The sequence below is a fragment of the Orcinus orca genome, chromosome 8 (genome assembly GCF_937001465.1).
Source record: "Orcinus orca chromosome 8, mOrcOrc1.1, whole genome shotgun sequence".
Lineage (NCBI taxonomy): Eukaryota > Metazoa > Chordata > Mammalia > Artiodactyla > Delphinidae > Orcinus > Orcinus orca.
This window is the reverse complement of record NC_064566.1, coordinates 36,349,382-36,367,058: the sequence shown is the minus strand read 5'-3', so window position 1 is coordinate 36,367,058 and position 17,677 is coordinate 36,349,382. Positions and strand designations below refer to the sequence as shown.

The window sequence follows — 17,677 nt, the reverse complement described above, 5'->3', positions numbered from 1 at the left end:
CCCAGTATAGCAAAATTCTCACCGTTCATAGCAGGAAACGCATTAAAAGCATCACCAAGGATTCTAGTCTTCTGAGTTCACTTAGCTGTAAAGAGAACAACTGGCACGATTAGCCAAGAGGGATAAGCTAGGCATACCTGATTTTAATTTTGAGCCATATGGAGGGATCCAGTGTGGGTAATAGTTGTTCTTTGTTTATTGATTTCTGGGCACCTGTCAGTGCATCACTTTCACTAAGAGAAATGAGCCAGTCTTGAAAGGACAAAGGCATGGATTTCCAACAGGCATTTCTGGGACCTAGTGCATCAGCCATTCTTGTGAGTAAGCTAAGTGTGACCACTAACTACAACGCAGGGCAGCAAATATCAGGACCCCAGAGAAGGCCTGGCAGAGGCTTCCGTCTCTTTAGATGAAAAGAGATGGCTTCTGGTTTGGGGGTTCGGGAGGTTTCCTGGAAGAAACGGCATGAAAGGTAGACTGGCGGGGGGTGAAAGTCAGGTAGGGATGTGAGGCAATGAGGGGGGCAAGGAAGCATCCAGTCGGAAGAAACAGCTTGACCAAAGAGTCAGTGATGGCCAGTTTAAGGAAGAAAAAGTCTAGTGGTGTCATTTGCTTCCCTGCTTAAGTTTCTTAAAAAGGATCACTATTCCTTTGAAGCAGACATTTTTTCAAGCTAGAATAAAATCATACAATAAATTAATATTCGAAACTATGTAATTTCATGTGATTCATTAACATCAAAGATAAACTTTAGTCTAACAAACATTTATTGAGCCCTTATTGTGTGCCAGGCCCTGTGCTAAGCACTGGAAATAAAGTAGTAAACCCCTCGCCCGTTTGGGCTGTGGTGGTCAGAATTCGTTTACTTGCAGCCAAATACAATCTTTTTCTTTTTTTTTTTTTCTTTTTTTTCATTGTGAACATTCCTCCCTTCCCCCAGCCCATGGCAACCGCCCTTCTACTTTCTGTCTCTATGAACTTGATTACTCAAGGGACCGCTTATAAGTGGAATCAAACAATATTTGCCTTTCATGGCTGGCTTGTTTCGCTTAACATAATGTCTTCAAGGCTCATCCACATTGTAGCAAGTGTCAGAATTTCCTTCCTTTTGAAGGCTGAATTAGCACCCCGTTGTGTGTGCGTGCGGGTGTATGTGTTTGTGTGTGTGTATACATATATATACACCACACTCAGCTTATTCCTTCATTTACCCGAACTATGTCTATTGTTTAACCATTGATGGACACTTGGGTTGCTTCCACCTTTTGGCTATTGTGAATATTGTTGCTATGAACGTGGGTGTACAAATATCTGTTCAAGTACCTGCTTTCACTTCTTTCGGGTATATACCCAGGAGTGGAATTGATAGATCATATTCTATGTTTAATCTTTTGAGGAATTGCCATTCTGTTTTCCACAATGGCTGCACAATCTTCTATTCCCACAGTAGTACACAAAGGTTCCAGTTTCTCCACATCCTCACAAACACCTGTCATTTTCTGTTTTGTTTTGTTTTTAATAATATCCATCCTAATTTGTATGAAGTGGTATCTCATTGTGGTTTTTGATTTGCATTCCCTGGTGAGTAGAGACGTTGAATGTCTTTCTGTGTGTGTATTGGTCATTTGTATATCTTCTTTGGAGAAATGTCTATTCAAGTCCTTTACCCATTTTTCAATCAGGTTGTTGTTGAGTTATATGAGTTCTTTATATGTTCTAGATATCAAGTCCTTATCAGATGTATGACTTGCAAGTATTATCTTCCATAGGTTGTTTTTTCATTCTGTTGATTATGTCCTTTGATGTACAAGTTTTTAACTTTGATGAAGTCCAGCTTACCTATTTTTTTTTTTTTTTTGCTCATGCTTTTTGTGTCATATCCAAGAAATCATTTCCAAACCCAGTGTCATGAAGTTTTTGCCCTGTGTTTTCTTGTTAGAGTTTTATAGTTTTAACTCTTACATTTAGGTCTTTGATCCATCTTGGGTTCATTTTTGTATGATATAAGGTAAGAATCCAACTTCATTTTTTTGCACATGGATATCCAGTTTTCCCAGCACATTTGTTGAAAAGACCGTCTTTACCCCACTGAATATTCTTGAAAATTATTTGACCATATATGCAAAGGTTTATATCTGGCCTCTCTGATTCATTGATCTATATGACTGTCTTTGCCAGCATCACAATGATTTGATTACCGTAGCTTTGTAGTAAGTTTTGAATCAGGAAGTATGAGTCCTCCAAACTTGTTCTTTTTCAAGATTGTTTTGGCTATTCAGAGTCCTTTGAGATTCCATCTAAATTTTTGTATGGATTTTTCTATTTCAACAAAAACATCATTGGGATTTTGATAGGGACTGACTTAACAGAACAACTTTAAAGAAAATATTTGTTTATATAAATCATCATTCTTATTCTAACTTGGATGTTTTAGGAGCCTATGGAGTTGTAGACACAAAATGATCCTTAGAGAATATGAATCCAAAGCCCAGCTCCCTCTACACCATGCCCTTTCCCTTTTTGTACACTTTTCTTGGTACTTCTCCTGACCCCCCCTCTCCATCTTTCTGTACCTCCAAGGATCCTCTCAAAGAAGGAGTTGGAGAGAAACTATGTTTAAGCCCATGCCCTCAATTTTAGACATTGATCACAGCAGTGTTGAGAAGGCGCCTCGGGCCAGGCTCCAGGCATCCTGAAGAACCACTAAGTGGATTGAGTGAGGTTCATTTCTGTGCCCCTCTGTGGTCCGGTGGCTAACATGGTTGTAAAGAAACTGACCTGAGTAACTCTGGAAACAATCTCCAGCCCATATGGCTAGAGTCCATGCACTTACAAAAAAACCCGAAAAACTGGTTTCAATTGTCCGAACAAATTTGAATGCTCAAGATTGATACCTTGACAAATTATAGGAAATTGTGAACCTTTTATCAGGCCTTTTCCTGAAGGTGATGGAGAGGATTTAGGCAAGAACCATCCCCAGGGCAGGTCTAAAATCACAGTAGGGTGACTGGAGCTGAGATCAGCTGGCCTCACTGCCTGGGTGCCTGCTGCCATCCGGACCAGACCACCAATGTCTCCCTAAGTAAGAAGCTGGGGACAGAAGGGGCCGGGGACCAGTGTTGGCCCTCTTGAAAGGAGAGAGGAAGAAATGCTTATTTATCTGCCTTGGACAGTATTTCCATTTAGAAAGTATTTTGGTTACTGTCAAGGAAGGTTGAGGCTGGTTGCCAGAAAAAACAAACCTTTCCCCTCCCCACAGGAGGATTAATGCTCTCCCTAAACTCTTAAAAAAAAAAAAAAAAGCCTTTTCTCTTCTTCAAAGGCCTCCTGTTTCTGCAGTATTTCAAATGAGACTTTTCCTTTTTGCGATGGTTTGTCAGTTGGTGGTGGGTGAACCTGGTGAGCTGGCCTTTTAAAGCTGAGATGTTCAGGCTGCAGGGTGTGGTCCACTGGCGGGTCGTTAAATCTGTTCAGGGCCTCTGTGATCAGCATTTTAAAAACTGGACTAGGGCAAAATATACCGGTGTCTATTACATACAGTGAGTCTTGATATTTTTAATTTTACATATAGATATTTGGGATGTTTATTGGGCATGATGTAACGTGTTATTCTTACTATGTTTAGTAGTCCGAAACTTAAGACCGTTATTCTTAAAATTACCTTTGGCTAAACAAAGGCCTGGTCATGTTCCCAGATCTGGGCAGTTCTCAGCAAAATGTCTTGCTAAACAAATACATATAAATAAATAAAGCTATAAAAGTAGCTATTTCAGATTAGTTTTTGAACCTAGTCCTTATTTGGGCCTTCTGATTTAATTTCTCTTTGGTCGATTGCATTTTCCAAAAGAATAAATTGAGTATAAAACAGGTAGTTTTAAAATACTTATGTATTTTACATATAAAATGAGTATTTCTGATTTAATGGAACAGTGTTTCCCCAACTTTAGTCTTTCACAAACTTTCTGCGTGATTTTTGCCACATTGGTGAACTGCTTGTGTTTTTATTTGTTTCGTATTTTCCTTAAATCAACTCAAATTAAATCTATATCTACTATCTGTGAAACTGTTGATTTATATATGGGCTACTTACCTTTTCTGATATGCAATAAAATAAATACGTAACTTTTAAAATATAAAAATGTTTATCCACGTGCCATCAGAAATGTTCATCTCACCTCTTTACCCCATATACCATTATTGGGAGAACACTGGTAGTCAGAACATTTCTTTTGTGCTTTCCTCCTTTTGCTTTCTCAGATTCCTTTGTTCCAACAAAGGTTCCTATACCTGAGAAAAGAAACTAGAGCTGTTAGTTATTAGAGAGAGCAGTGTTCTTAATTTTAAAGAACTCCCCCTACCCTCCCTCCCACACATTTACTTTCATAGGATACTAGCATTTTAGAATTCACTGGCAGCTCATTAAATGTTGAGTATACCTTGACCCAGCCAGTTTTCTGCATTTATTGGTAAGCATCTTAAAAGAACCATGGAGGGGGAATGATTGACATTAAAGAAACACCTGTATGTCGCAGCACAGGGAAACTCACTTGTTTAGCGAGTGAACTTAGTTGCGTTCTTGGGACCCAGCCTCATAGGGTCTCTTGGAGACTCGCTGAGATTTGAATGGAAACAGAGCTGAAAGGATTCTAGAGAAAAAGCTTATCCTTTTTCTTACAAATGGGGCGACAGAGGCCCAGAGGGGCAAAGTGGTATACCTGGGGTCACACCTTCAGCTGGTGTAAAACTTGAGGCTTGGCCTGCCTCCCCACATCCCTGCTGCATTTATCTCACTATCTCAGAAGCCTGGTAAGGAAAGTCTCATGCTGGGAATCACAGAAGCCTTGTATTAGAAATGGCTGCTTTCCACTTCAACCAAGATCTGAGATCACTGATGCGATACCCTAGGGATGAGAGAAACGTGTCAAGTTCACCTGGACAAGACCACTCATGACCTGGAGCCCCTTCACTGTTAAGGGGTTTTCTGGCTATGACATAATGTCAGAGTATTGATGATCTGATTCTCAGGTGCCCTGTAGCCCTCCTCAGGGAACTTCTGTTCTAGAAACCAAATTCAGAATCATCCTCCAGGACGACTCTTACAGCTGTAATGAGTAGCCTTGAAATGTCCCCATGACCCTGTAACCAGGGGAGCCCAGGCAAAATGCCAAGCAGAAATTCTGAAGCTCTGAGTCCTGATCCTGAGTTTGCACTGAAACGTTTTAATAAAACCCTAATGACTAATCACAAATTTTGAGTCTCTCTTACCTTAAATGTGACTTGCAAAGGTCAAAACTACCAGCCAACAATTCAGAAACCATTTACTAGTTTCTATGCTCTGGCAGGCTTTGGGACACAAGGGTGAATGGGGGTGGGGGTCATCTCTGCCCTGGAGGAATCTACAAACCAGTGGAATAACAATGAAGCTTTCCCAGACTCCCTGGGGAGAATTAGGAGATCCCAATGCTTGGGTCTCCTGGGACCATGTACAGCCCCCTAAAGCCTTGACATTGTTTCTGTGCTCTGTTTGGAGGTCCGCTGCCCCTTTGGGCAGTGAGTTCCTAGAGGGCAGGGTCATATCTTACTCAACTCTGTATTCCCAGTGCCTGGTGTAAGTAGGTGGCCCTCCAAATGCTTTTATAAAAAAAAAACCAGAGGGTTTGCATCATTCAGCTCGAGGGTCTCAGGTAGCTTGACAAAGGAGGAAGGCATTTGAGCTGGGGTTTGCAAGACAGGGAGGAGTTTCTGGGAGCTGTTTGGGGAATGGCCTGAGGAGCGCCTATGTGTCCACCATGGCTACACTGTGTGGGCTCCTTCCCTGCACGTGGCACCTTCCCTAAAGGAGACACACATCTTTGGTTGGTCTGCACATTTCTCTTAGACAAGCCAGCCATCTGTTTAGCTCTGGATCTGTCCTTAGCTAGTTAGTAACAACTGATTTCTAGCTGTGTGTGTTAAGGTTTAAAAACACACAGAAACGCTAGGCAGGGGCATTTCTTGTCCAGAGGATTTCAGGCGGGCTTTATAAGAGTTCCAAGGAATGTGTGGGAGCAGAGCAGTGACACTGATCCGTGTACGTCTGCTCGGTAGGGAGTACGCCTGAAACTTCTTTAGGAACGAGGGGCGTACCTCTGGTCGTGATTTGTTGCAGCTCCTGTAAGCACATGGCCCCCAGAGCCCCTTTTTCTTTAGGGCTTCTCTGCTACCAAATGATAAGATGTACTTATTAATTACATTAGTTATCATCTGTTCCTCGCTGCCAGAGCGTAACCTCCGTGAAAGCAGGGGTCTTGGGGCATCTGTGACAACTGTCACTGAGGCATCCCAAGTGCCTAGACAATGTGTGGCATATACTAGGCACTCACTGAATATTGATATGAATGAGTATATTGAATGAACGAATGAATGAATACTTCTGCCCCAGATCCGAGCCCAAGTAAAGGGAAGGACAGCTGTCCTGAGAGAGTGGAACTCGGGACTGGAGGGTCACCAGTATTTCCTCCAGGGCGCTGGCCTCTGTGGCATAGGCTGGCTCCTTTCCAGTGGCTGGGCTGGTTTGTCCCCCACAGTGGATATCGTGAATATACCCAAGCAATACAAAAGGCGATGCCCCAGAAGTACTCTAGTCATTTACGTGGCTGTTGTTTAGATGTGTTCTTTATCACAGGAGGTAGCTGTGATGCAGTCCCAAAGAATACTGTGTCAGGAGACCTGGCTCCAAAGCCCAGATTTGTCCGTTTCCAGCGAGGTGACTGAAGAGTAGTCATTTGCCCTCTCTGAGCCTTAGTCTTGTCAAACGGGGGCGGTAACCCCCTTCACAACGTGCCTAGCACTGCACCTTGTGACACCCGGGAATCCCTCCACGAGCAGCGTCGCACCCGAGGAGACCCTCTGAAAGGCCAGTAGTGTGGGTGGGTTCTGCGAGCCTGTTTCCCAGGCAGTCCCTGGCTCTCCCCAGGAAAGGATCCAGCAACGCCCCTTGAGTTTTGTGAGGGAGGATCGTGCAGCAGCCCCTGCTCCAAACCCAAATCCCCAGTAAGTCAGGAAGATGTATGTGTTTTAAAACATTGGGAGGTCTGCGTTGGATCACCCTGGAGCCGTGGCTTCCCGGAGCAGCTGAGAGTGAAGGGAAGCAGTTCCTCTGCCGGGAGCTCTCCCGGCTCGTGTCCCACAAGGGGCTGCCTTCACTCGGCTTTGGCGGCCGTTGACTTTTAAATCATAAAAAGCCGCTCTGTATACAGTTTACTCTGTTGCTAGAAGGCGGCAGAACATAGGTATTTAAAAAGGGAAAAAAAAAAAAAAAAAAGAAAGCAGAAGAAGCAGCCGTTAATCCCGCCAGGCTTCTGGGCACTGGAGCAGTTGCGGATGACAAAAGTTAATTAGAAACATGAGCAGTTTAACCGAAAACACTTGTGACAATTGGAAGGACAGCCTTTCGGGCTGGAGAAGTTTTCCTAGGGAATCGTTGCGGAAGAAAGTGGCTGCCGCTGGGTAAGTCATGTCATCGTGACTCTGCAGGCACAGACATGCTCTTCGGGGGCCGAGGCGCTGTATCCTGCCTGCACTGGGCGGGCGTGGCCGTGGGTGGGTGTGGGTGCCGGGCTCAGCCATGTCCCTGCCACCTTCCCTCTGACAGCTGCCCTGACGTCGGGGACGGAGCTGCGCGGCTCCGAGTGCTGCCTGAGGAAGGGCACTGCAGGGTTCATGTCTGCAGGCTGGGCCACCTCGGTGCCTAGCGGAGCACCAGTTTGGAACCCGCCCTTCTCAGAATAATTCCAGTTCTAGTGTGGAAATATTTTGAAGCTTTTCTGAGAAAAGAGTCTGGCCGGGGAGCTACTCCCTGACCGCCAAGGGGGAAACCTTGACTTTCAGATAACCTGCGTGTTTTCCTGCTTACGGTGAAGGCTTGTGCCCAGTTCATACTCTTAAGCTCAAAAGGCTTTTTTATTTTAACTCTAACTTGCATTGTGTTCGTAACTCTTTAAAAGTGCCAACATAGGAAAAAGGTATTTGCTTTGATGGGATTTAGCAACTTTTGTGGGTAATTCTTCTTCTGTAAAGATTATACTTGGTTTCTCTTTTTCTGGATTTTTTCTTTTTTTTTTTTTTGGTCTGTTCTGTTTGAATGTCTCTGCTACATTGTTTTCTTAAAGTTGGATAATTCTCAATTGTTTGGCTTAACTAGGAAACGGGGTTGCGGGTTGAGTCATTCAAAACAGGAGATGTTTCCTGCATCATTCTACGCCATCATAGTGGTGATGCAGATTTTTGTTTTCCCGTAAACATATGTGCTTAATATTGCCTTGTGCGTGTCGATGTTAAGATGAGCAGCATTCACACAGCATACACCAAAAGGTGACAAGGGGGGCATGTGAATAGCACGTGAATAGGAGAAAGTCAAGGTAGAGTTTAAATTCAACCACAGGTAACGCACGAAGCAGGTAATGGAGCTGCGCGGCACCTGGGTTGGAGCAATTGGCCGTGTAGCCGTGGCCGATGCCCCCTCGTGATCATTGCAGATCCGTGGGTGTGATTCAGGTCTCCTTCTCTTCCCCCTGTCTCTGCAGAGCCTTTGGCGAGTCCGGCCCCCTCCCACCCCGGAATGAGCGAAGATGCACCTGCTGCTTTGGAGGGCGGCGGCTGCGCCCCTGCTAATTGCGGCGCCTCCTCCGCCATCCCCCAGCCCGGCACGGCCTCCAAGCCCTGGCGCAGCAAGTCGGTCAGTGTGAAGCACAGCGCCACGGCTGCCACGCTCGCGGTCAAGCCTCCTGCACCCGAGGCCCCCAGGCCCACCCCCGAAGCCCTGAAGCCGGCCCCCAACAATCAGAGGTCCATGCTGGAAAAACTGAAGCTTTTCAACAGCAAGGGGGCTTCCAAGGTGGGTGAGGGCCCGGGGTCACGGGATACAAGCTGCGAGCGGCTGGAGATCCTGCCCAGCTTCGAAGAGAGCGAAGAGATGGAGGCCGGCGGTCGCCCGCTGTCCGCGGCGGGCCCCACCTCCAACAGCCCCAAGATCGCGCTCAAGGGCATTGCCCAGAGAACTTTCAGCCGGGCGCTGACCAACAAGAAGAGTTCCCCGAAAGGCAGCGAGAAGGAAAAGGAGAAACAGCAGCGGGAGAAGGAGAAGGAGAAAAGCAAGGACCTCGCCAAGAGAGCCTCGGTGACAGAGAGGCCGGACCTCAAGGAGGGGCCGAGAGAAGACCTCAGCGGGGTGGCGGTGACCGAGATGCCAAAAAAGTCCTCCAAGATCGCCAGCTTCATCCCCAAGGGGGGGAAGCTCAACAGTGCCAAGAAGGAGGCCCCGGCCCCTTCCCACAGTGGGATACCAAAACCAGGAATGAAGAGCATGCCTGGGAAATCCCCAAGTGCCCCCGCGCCTTCCAAGGACGGGGAGCGCAGCCGGGGTGGGAAGCCGAGCTCCGGGCTCCCCCAGCAGAAGCCCCAGCTGGACGGCAGACACTCCAGTTCCTCCTCCAGCCTGGCGTCCTCAGAAGGCAAAGCCCCAGGAGGGACCACCCTGAATCACAGCATCAGCAGCCAGACTGTCAGTGGGTCCGTCGGGACCGCCCAGACCACGGGAAGCAATACTGTCAGCGTCCAGCTACCTCAGCCCCAGCAATACAGCCACCCCAACACTGCCACGGTGGCACCTTTCCTGTACAGGTAGGAGCGGCTGCCCCCCTGCCCTGCCGGGGCCCGTGGGCAGAGGAGCCTTGCTGGTGGATTCTGGGTCTTGAGGGTAGGGGTCGGGACTGCTACCCAGGAACATGGAGGCACACAGCTCAGGTGCCGCGTGATCTGTGTGCTTGAGGGACGGTAATTCAGCAGCGCTGGGGGGAGGTCAGGAAGCTAAAGAGTGGGAGTAGAATGTGAGCTGATCCTGGGATAAGGAGGAGTGGCCCAGGCACATGGGGACCCAGGGGATTTGCAGAGGCGGCAGCAGCACGAGCAGAAGCTAGGAGGGTGGTTTGCTATCACTCGACAGGCTCCAACATCAGTCCTAAAGCATCCTGAATGTACTTTAAACAATGAAAACCACAAAACCACCTTGCTGTGTAACGGAGACTTCTCACAGAGGTGCTTATCTTAAAATTCCAGATCCTCAGGGTTTCTTACCGCATCACACGTATTAAATATGTTTTCTTTTCTTTTTTTTTTTAAATTAAAAAAATTTTTTTTTGGCTGTGCGGTGTGGCTTGCAGGTTCCCAACCAGGGACTGAACCTGGGCCACGGCAGTGAAAGCCCAGAATCCTAACCGCTAGGCCACTAGGGAATTCCTTAAATATTTTTTCGGTCCCTGCTGTGTGCTGGGATTTCTCGAGGGGAGAACAGCATGAGGAAGAAGGGTAGCCGTAAGGAGGGACTGGTTCTAGAGGAACCAAAGAAACCCGGGTTGTATTTGGGGAGACAAGCCCGGGTGTTTGCGTCTGTCCGTCATCGGTCCCTCGGTCTGTCTGTCTCTAATGGCACATCCTTAGCACCACGGGAGTCCACGTGGAGCCAGGTGCTGTTGCTCCGGGTGGTTCTGGCCTACGAGAGCCTCTGGTTGCACCACACACCTGTACAGGATGGAGGACACTGGCTGCAGGTGACGGTGATGCTGGATACATGGGATGAGTCCTATCCGGGCAGATGCGAGCCTCTCAGCCCTGCTCTTGGGGGTTCCCAGAACCTTGTTCACAGTGCTCGACTTGATCCTGTGCTCGAGATGTGCAGGGCAGTGGGCTGCACTGCACAGCTGAGTGGTACCTAATACCTCTCCACAGCACAAGGGGACCGATGGTTGAATGCCACAGTCTGGGCACTTACTTTACAGTTTCTACCCTGAGTATATACACAGTCACACCTGTACACGCACACTCATACACCTATAGTGTGGATGCACATCAGGGACAGTCACACGTAAGGACACAAGTACACATTCATACATAAAATGCAAATACACATATTCACACGTGTATTTACATACCTGTTCATATGCACAGACTCAGGCCCATGCTTTCAGCTTCCTCTGTTTACATGGTTCCCCAAAGGATTAGATATTTCCTCTATTTCTTCCTGAGGTGAGTTCTAGTAGGTTCTGTCACCATTCCTGCCAAGAGCTGATAGAAAGTCTGGTTCAAGCGATTGATTTCAGAGTCAAGCCCACAGCATTCAGCCTGTGAGGGAATGTCAGGCTTCTGAGGAGAAGCTTTTTCCTTTTCGTTGCTTACCCACCCCTTCAGTAAGGGTCACGCCAGACCTTTTTAATGGGAGGCGGTCATCTTTGTATTCAGTCAAGTCATCAGCTCAGCTAACAGTCCTGAGAAGGGTGCCAAGGCTTAGATAATGACTCAGCACTTGCCTCCATGCTCAGCTTTTTATACAACTGTTCTCTGAACCGTGGAGGCAGCTGAATTGTTTGCCGTGAAACTTTTATCATGGCAGTCACATGAGTAGTCTTGAGGTGCTGCCTGTTCAAGCGACTGTTCCCAGATTCTTGATCTGCATTTTCAGAATTAAAACACGTGACTGTCTGATCACCCATCAGTCTCACCCCCGCTCCTTTTTTTTCTGGCTGTAATTATTTGAACGATTCTAAAACGTTTAACCTTTTCAAAAAATATTTCAAGATTTTTCAATGAGAGGAAAAACTCTTAATGATAAAGAGCAAATGTCTGACAAATAGGAGGAAGGAGAAAACGTCGCATGTGTCTGTCAAGCTGCGTCTTAGTGTTTATGCTCACCCTGTGTGATGTCCTTCTGGCTCCTCTGAGGTGCCTTTCCTCTAGGTGAGCCAAGTAGGAGGATGGAAAGAAGAGCACTGAGGTAGGAGCCAGGATGCCTGGACTCTGCCTTTTATTCGCCTGTGAGTCCCTGGGTGGCCTTGGGACCTGGCTGCAGGCATAGCTGTTGAGTATGCCCCACGCGAGTGCAGAGACCCAGCTCATTTAATCATTCTCACAACTCCATGAGCTGGCTACCCTTTTTATCCCTGTTCTGAAGGTGAACAGACTGAGGCCTAGAGTATTTAGGTAACTTGCTCTAGATCAAGGAGCTGAGAGCCAGAAAGTCAGTGTCTAAAGCCAAGGCTGTCCCTTTAAGAGGGGCCAAGTGCTTAACCACGAAACCATCGTGACTCTAAATCACTGCCTCGCTTTGAGCCTCATCTGTAAAGTGAGGAGATGGGGCTAGATTAGAGGATTTTAGGAAATGGTTTAGGCTCCCTTTGTGCTCTGAGATGCTCTCTCTCAAGTTTATAGCTCACTGTATATGCCTTACAGCGCTCCCCCCAGAACCTCTCCACGTTAGTGATGGTACCAAGGGAAGAAAAGGAAGATAAATCACCTTTGAAAAATAACTCTGAATGAATCATAGTTACCGATTCAGCAGGCACACTGGACACCTCTATTGCTTTACACTTTACTGCTTTTATGTTGTCTCACCTGTGATTTTTGTAGCAGCCAGGGGAGGTCGCTGTCGTAATCCCCGCTTGAGGGCCAGACGCTCAACGAGGTGCAGTGACTTGCTGAGATGTGCGTGGCTATCAAGTTACAGACTCCACACTGCAGCCAGCTCACTGTTCAGACTCCAAGTCTAATGTTCCTCCTAGCACCCAGCATCGTTCTAGACTTAAAAACTTCTCTTTATCCGTTCGGCACACCCTGCCTGAGTGCCTGCTTGGCACGTGAGTTGGAACAGATCGTGTTCTCATGTGCACGCATCAAAAGAGCCAGGCTTAGCCTTCAGAGAGCTCTTAATCTAGCGTAGGAAAGATTTATCCATTAGATCGTATTGTAATAAGTAGGCATCAGGAGAATAGAGACGCACGAGGGGTAGAGCCATATGCTGGCCAAGGACTGGGGAAGGCTTCCAGGCCAAGATGACATGGGGACTGTGCCTGAAAGGTAGATTAGGAGCAAACTAAGGAAGAAAGAAGAAAAGAGCCCTTAGGCAGAGGGCACAATGACTACAAAGACAAAACTTAAGGACAGGGTATGATCTGGGAATGGAGAGAAGCCACATGTGGGTGAAGCACAGGGCAGGCCCGTGTGTAGAGGGCAAGAGTGGTAGGAGACAGGGCTGGAAAGGAAGGAAGGAAGAATCCCACGATGTAGGGCACCTTCTATCACAATTAGGACTTTAGACCTTATTCTGTGGGCAGCGGGAAACCATCGGAGCCCTTTCATCAGAAGGTGACAGGATCACATCGGCATCACCGAGATCAGTGCAGGACAGAATGGGGCGTGGACCAGACCTAGGAACAGTCTAGAACAGAAGTCACGGTTCACGTGCCTGCTTGGCTCCACAAAGGTAATGCAAATGAGTGGTTCAGGGTGAGTGGGACTCTGGTGGAGGGAACCCCACGCCTCTCTAGAGGGGGCCGCCACCACTTGTCACCAGCAGGCGGCGCCCTGCAAGAACGTGAGCTCAGTCCTTCCAGACTTGTTTCTACTGGGAGAAGGCAGAAATCCAGAATTTTTGTGAAATCTCCCGATTTTTAAATGCGGAAATGAATTCAGAAGCTTTAAAAAAAATACTGTGGAGACCAATAAGAATCAGTCTGTGGGCTGCTTTCTGTACATGGCTGTCGCTGGCAACCTCTAGTCCGGAGGCAGCGTACCTGTTCACAGAGTGCTTCTAGGGCCTGGGCAGAGATGGCGAGAGCTTGGATTCTGGACAAGGGAAGGAGAGGAACACTGAGAGCGTGAAAATCCTTTAAAGGTCGAGATGGCGGGAATGGGGAACCGATGGTATCGGTAGGAGGGCAAAGGGGGGAGCGTGGATGGATGACGTGGGGTTGTCAGTACACATCCACCACAGTCTGTTTTAGACAGTTCGCAATGCTGGCAAACACTTTCTTCACAGGGAGTGAAATCTGGTTGAATCAGCTCAGGATGCTAATGAATTAGTAACGTTACACCCACGGTTATGTGTCTGAGTATAATTATATGTTTGCATGGCACGCCAAAATATTCAGAGGTAATTGTGGCAAGAGCACGTGGCATGAAGCAGTTGCCTCGATTTGCTTGACAGAAAAGGGCCTGGAGAAGGTTTGGGGAAGTACAGAGTTCAGTCAGGTGTTGAAGTAATGATCAATGAGACCTTTCGTCTCAGAAGCTCTGAGCTCTGAATCAGACCTAGAGGACAAACACACCTGCCTGCCACCCACTCCTCACTGGTTGTACGGTCATCTTTCCAGAGACGGCCGTGTCAGGAGGATCTGGGGGGGCCCTGGGGGCTGTCAGTGGAGTCATGGAGTCATCTTCAGGCTTGGCGTGCTGGCATCGCTGGTTACTTAGAAGTGGCTCTTCGGCACATGTTAAACCGTCCAAACCATCCAGTACTCGCCAGCATTTTCCTGGCTAGACCTGGCTCCCCGAAGGGGATGCAGAGAAGCGTTCTCCAGTGAAGGATTGCAGACCCTCCATTTGGGTGATGAATATTTCATCTTTTACAGTTCGGTGGCTTTCTCTGTTTCTAGGACCTTGCTCCACGTGCACCAGTGGATTATTTAGTGTCCGTCTGCTGGTCTGCTCTGTTCTAAAGCTTCTTGCCGAAGGAGGGGATGGTCGGGGCTGTGGTCGGGGCACAGTGGTCCGGATGTGCTAGTTACCCCTTGTGACAAGTGTGTCTGCTCTGGTTTGTGTGTGAAGGTCCCAGACAGACACCGAAGGGAATGTTACTGCCGAGTCCAGCTCAGGGGGTGTGACCGTGGAGCCGAGCCACTACACCAAGAGTGGACAGCCTGCCCTGGAGGAACTCACTGGTGAGTTTGGCGCCTGGAAATTCCGTGTCTCTTGGTGGTGAGGCCTCCCGTGCAACCATCTGCTGGAAGGTCCCGAGCCCAGCTTGATGTGAAGTTGCTTCACTGTTGCCTTGATTGATGAGCCAGACAAACTGATTGTCTGTCTTACTATCTTCCTTCTCTTCCTTCCTTCTCTTTCTTCTCCTTCTCTCATGATCTATTCCCTCCTCCCCAGAATTGTAAATAAGTCTTTTACCTGTTGGCCATTCTGTATTTTGGTTTTGTTTTTTTTTGCGGTACGCGGGCCTCTCACCGTTGTGGCCTCCCCCGTCGCGGAGCACAGTCTCCAGACGCACAGGCTCAGCGGCCACGGCTCACGGGCCCAGCCGCTCTGCGGCATGTGGGATCTTCCCGGACCGGGGCACCGTGTCCCCTGCACCGGCAGGCGGACTCTCAACCACTGCGCCACCAGGGAAGCCCTGTTCTGTTTTAAGGTTTGCTCCTCTTCAGTCATGTAGGGGCTCTGGACTGCTCGGATACTTCACTTTGAATCTCCTTGTTCACTCTTCGGATAGAGTTGCCTTACAAAAAGACTTGGAACTCCAAAATGTACTGATTTTTTCAAATTTCCTTTAAGAAGCACTGATTGAAAATTGTTCTGAGCACCCTCGGAACAGTTGGAAAGAAGATTTCAGCATGCTTCTTTTACCAAAAACAAATCTAAATTTTATTTAAATATAACCCAGACAAGGATGATTAAAGGGATATTATATCACATAAAAACATAAAATCTGCAATTGTCATATAGTTAATTCCACAATTATTTATTAGTGTTATACTGTCACATTCTTAATTTAAAGAAAAAAAGGTAGCATCAGAATTCCTACTGCAGTGTATTCCGAGCTACCACCTTCTCTGTCCCTTGTCCCCCGTTCCCAGCTCTGTGCCCCAGGTTCCAGCAACTTCTAACCAGGGAAGGGAGTGGTAAACCACATATTTAGCCGTGGCTGAGTTATTCTTCGCATATCTTACCACTTCCAGAGTTGGGTTAAAAATTGAATCCATGTTTAAAATCCATTTATTAGACTAATTATCCATGACCCCACCATATTAATAGCCACATTACAGCTGTGGAGTTGGTCTGCAGCCCACATGATCAACTCTTATACCCGTTTGCCCATTAGCTCTGAGTAGTAATTTCAGAGGATCTGAGTGATCTCTCTCTTCTCTTCTGGTTCTGCTGCCTGGGCCCTGTGATGGGGCAGAGGGGTTCCAGGCTGTTTGTAAATGACCCATCTTACAGTGGTTTAGGGCCCCATTTAGTGGTTGGGGATTGATTTTATGTTTCCTTCTCTCCCAGGTTTTAGCTCCCCTGCCTATGAGGACATGGATAGTGCAGGAAAAGGGCCAGCTCTCAGGAGAAGGGTGTGGAGTTTAATTACTACTCAGGTCTCCACACACATTCCAGATTGTGTTCGTATGTGCACGCATCAAAAGAGCCAGGCCGGTGGTTCAGAGGCCGGCACGGATCAGATGTGTGACTCGTGGAGGAGTGTGGAGTCGTGGCAGACGTTGGGGCTCAGTGAAATTCACATCTGAAAAGCAAAAGCGGCAGCCGGAAAACATTCCACATAACAGTTAAATTTCACAGGGACAGATGGCAGCCTGTGATCTTTTCACTCCTTTATCCTTTTCTCCCCATGTCTCCTGTGCATCAGGACAGTAAACCAAGCGAGAGCTCAGAAAGCCTGAGATGCTGTCGGTTTGGGGACCAGAACTGTGCAGCCAGTCATGCCTGATCAAGCCCCCTTTGGTGTAAAGTCAGAAGATGTCAGTTGCTAAGGAAAACATCTGAATTAGGGTGACTTGTCTTTACATTCAAGTAGTGGGACTCACGTGGGCGGCTGTAACACAGGCGGCTGTAAGTTAATAATGTTGTGGAGACGCTCCATAGTAGCTTGTATGTGTGAGGTCGAATTCAGCTTATGTACAGCCGATCCCTTGAAATGACAACAAACGGGTGTATTTGGGAATGGACACTTATGAGACTGTTTGATCAATTGCTAAGTTCCTCCCCTTACTTATGCAAGTAGGTGGATTTTCCCATGGTGCTCTGTCATGTACATAGCGTTACACGTGAGTCCTGCATCTCAGATTGTAACATTAGAAGGAACAACGTCTGCTTATTATCCAGTCCGTGAATCCCTTCAATCGTTCATTGATGAATCGTCTTTCAGTCTCTGCTGGAATACTTCTTGTGATGGAAAGTCTATTCCTTCATGAGGCAGCCCTTCCATATTTTATTGGCGTTAAGTAGTAATAGAGTCTTTTATCCTTACCTTTCTAAATCACTGGATATAATCCAGCCTCACGGATATAATTTCCATTCTTTTCCATATAGCAGCGTGTCCCTTAGCCTCCCTCTTCCAAGTAAAAATCCCCGGTTCCATCCATGTTCCTCATGTAACACCCTGACATCCTCACCTCTGCTCTGTTTGGTCAGAATATGGTGTTCTCTCCATCATGGCCAGTGGCTTGAGGGAGGACTGCCCTTGGTGGATGCAGGAGAGCCACAGGTAGACATGGAATAGTTCATTCAGTTTTTAATTTCTCTGTATACGGACTTGAAGGGCCCAGCCATTTCCACCAGGGCACGGCTGTGTGTTTATTTTGTTCAGGCTATGGGCTGGTAGGGAGATCTTACATTAGGGCCATCTTCCAAGCAGGTAGAATTGGCAGTTCAGAACGTGATCACCTGAGCAAGGCAGGTGGATTACTGGTTTGTGTTTCTACGTTGCTCTTGGAATCTGTGTATGTAGTGCTCCGAGAGGAGCAGATGTTTCCTAGTGGGACCCCTCAGAGGGACACAGGACACTCAGATTCAGCGAGCCCTCATTTTATGCCAGGCATATCATGTATCATCTCATCTGATCCTCCTAACCTTGAGGGGG

The 17,677-nt window shown here is 47.4% G+C and overlaps 1 protein-coding gene across 5 annotated transcripts in view; it reads left to right on the top strand.

Annotated features, from left to right (window-relative positions):
• NAV2 (neuron navigator 2) overlaps positions 1 to 17,677 on the top strand; it is a 399,505-nt gene that overhangs the window by 218,712 nt on the left and 163,116 nt on the right. For all 5 annotated transcript variants that reach the window (XR_007478781.1, XM_033409220.2, XM_049713471.1 and 2 more), the window contains exons 7-8: positions 8,565 to 9,660; positions 14,635 to 14,747. Coding sequence is in view for 4 of the 5 variants with exons in the window: in XM_033409220.2 (XP_033265111.1) it covers positions 8,565 to 9,660; positions 14,635 to 14,747 (1,209 nt within the window). In the remaining variant the exon portion in view is untranslated. The remainder of the gene's footprint in view (positions 1 to 8,564; positions 9,661 to 14,634; positions 14,748 to 17,677) is intronic.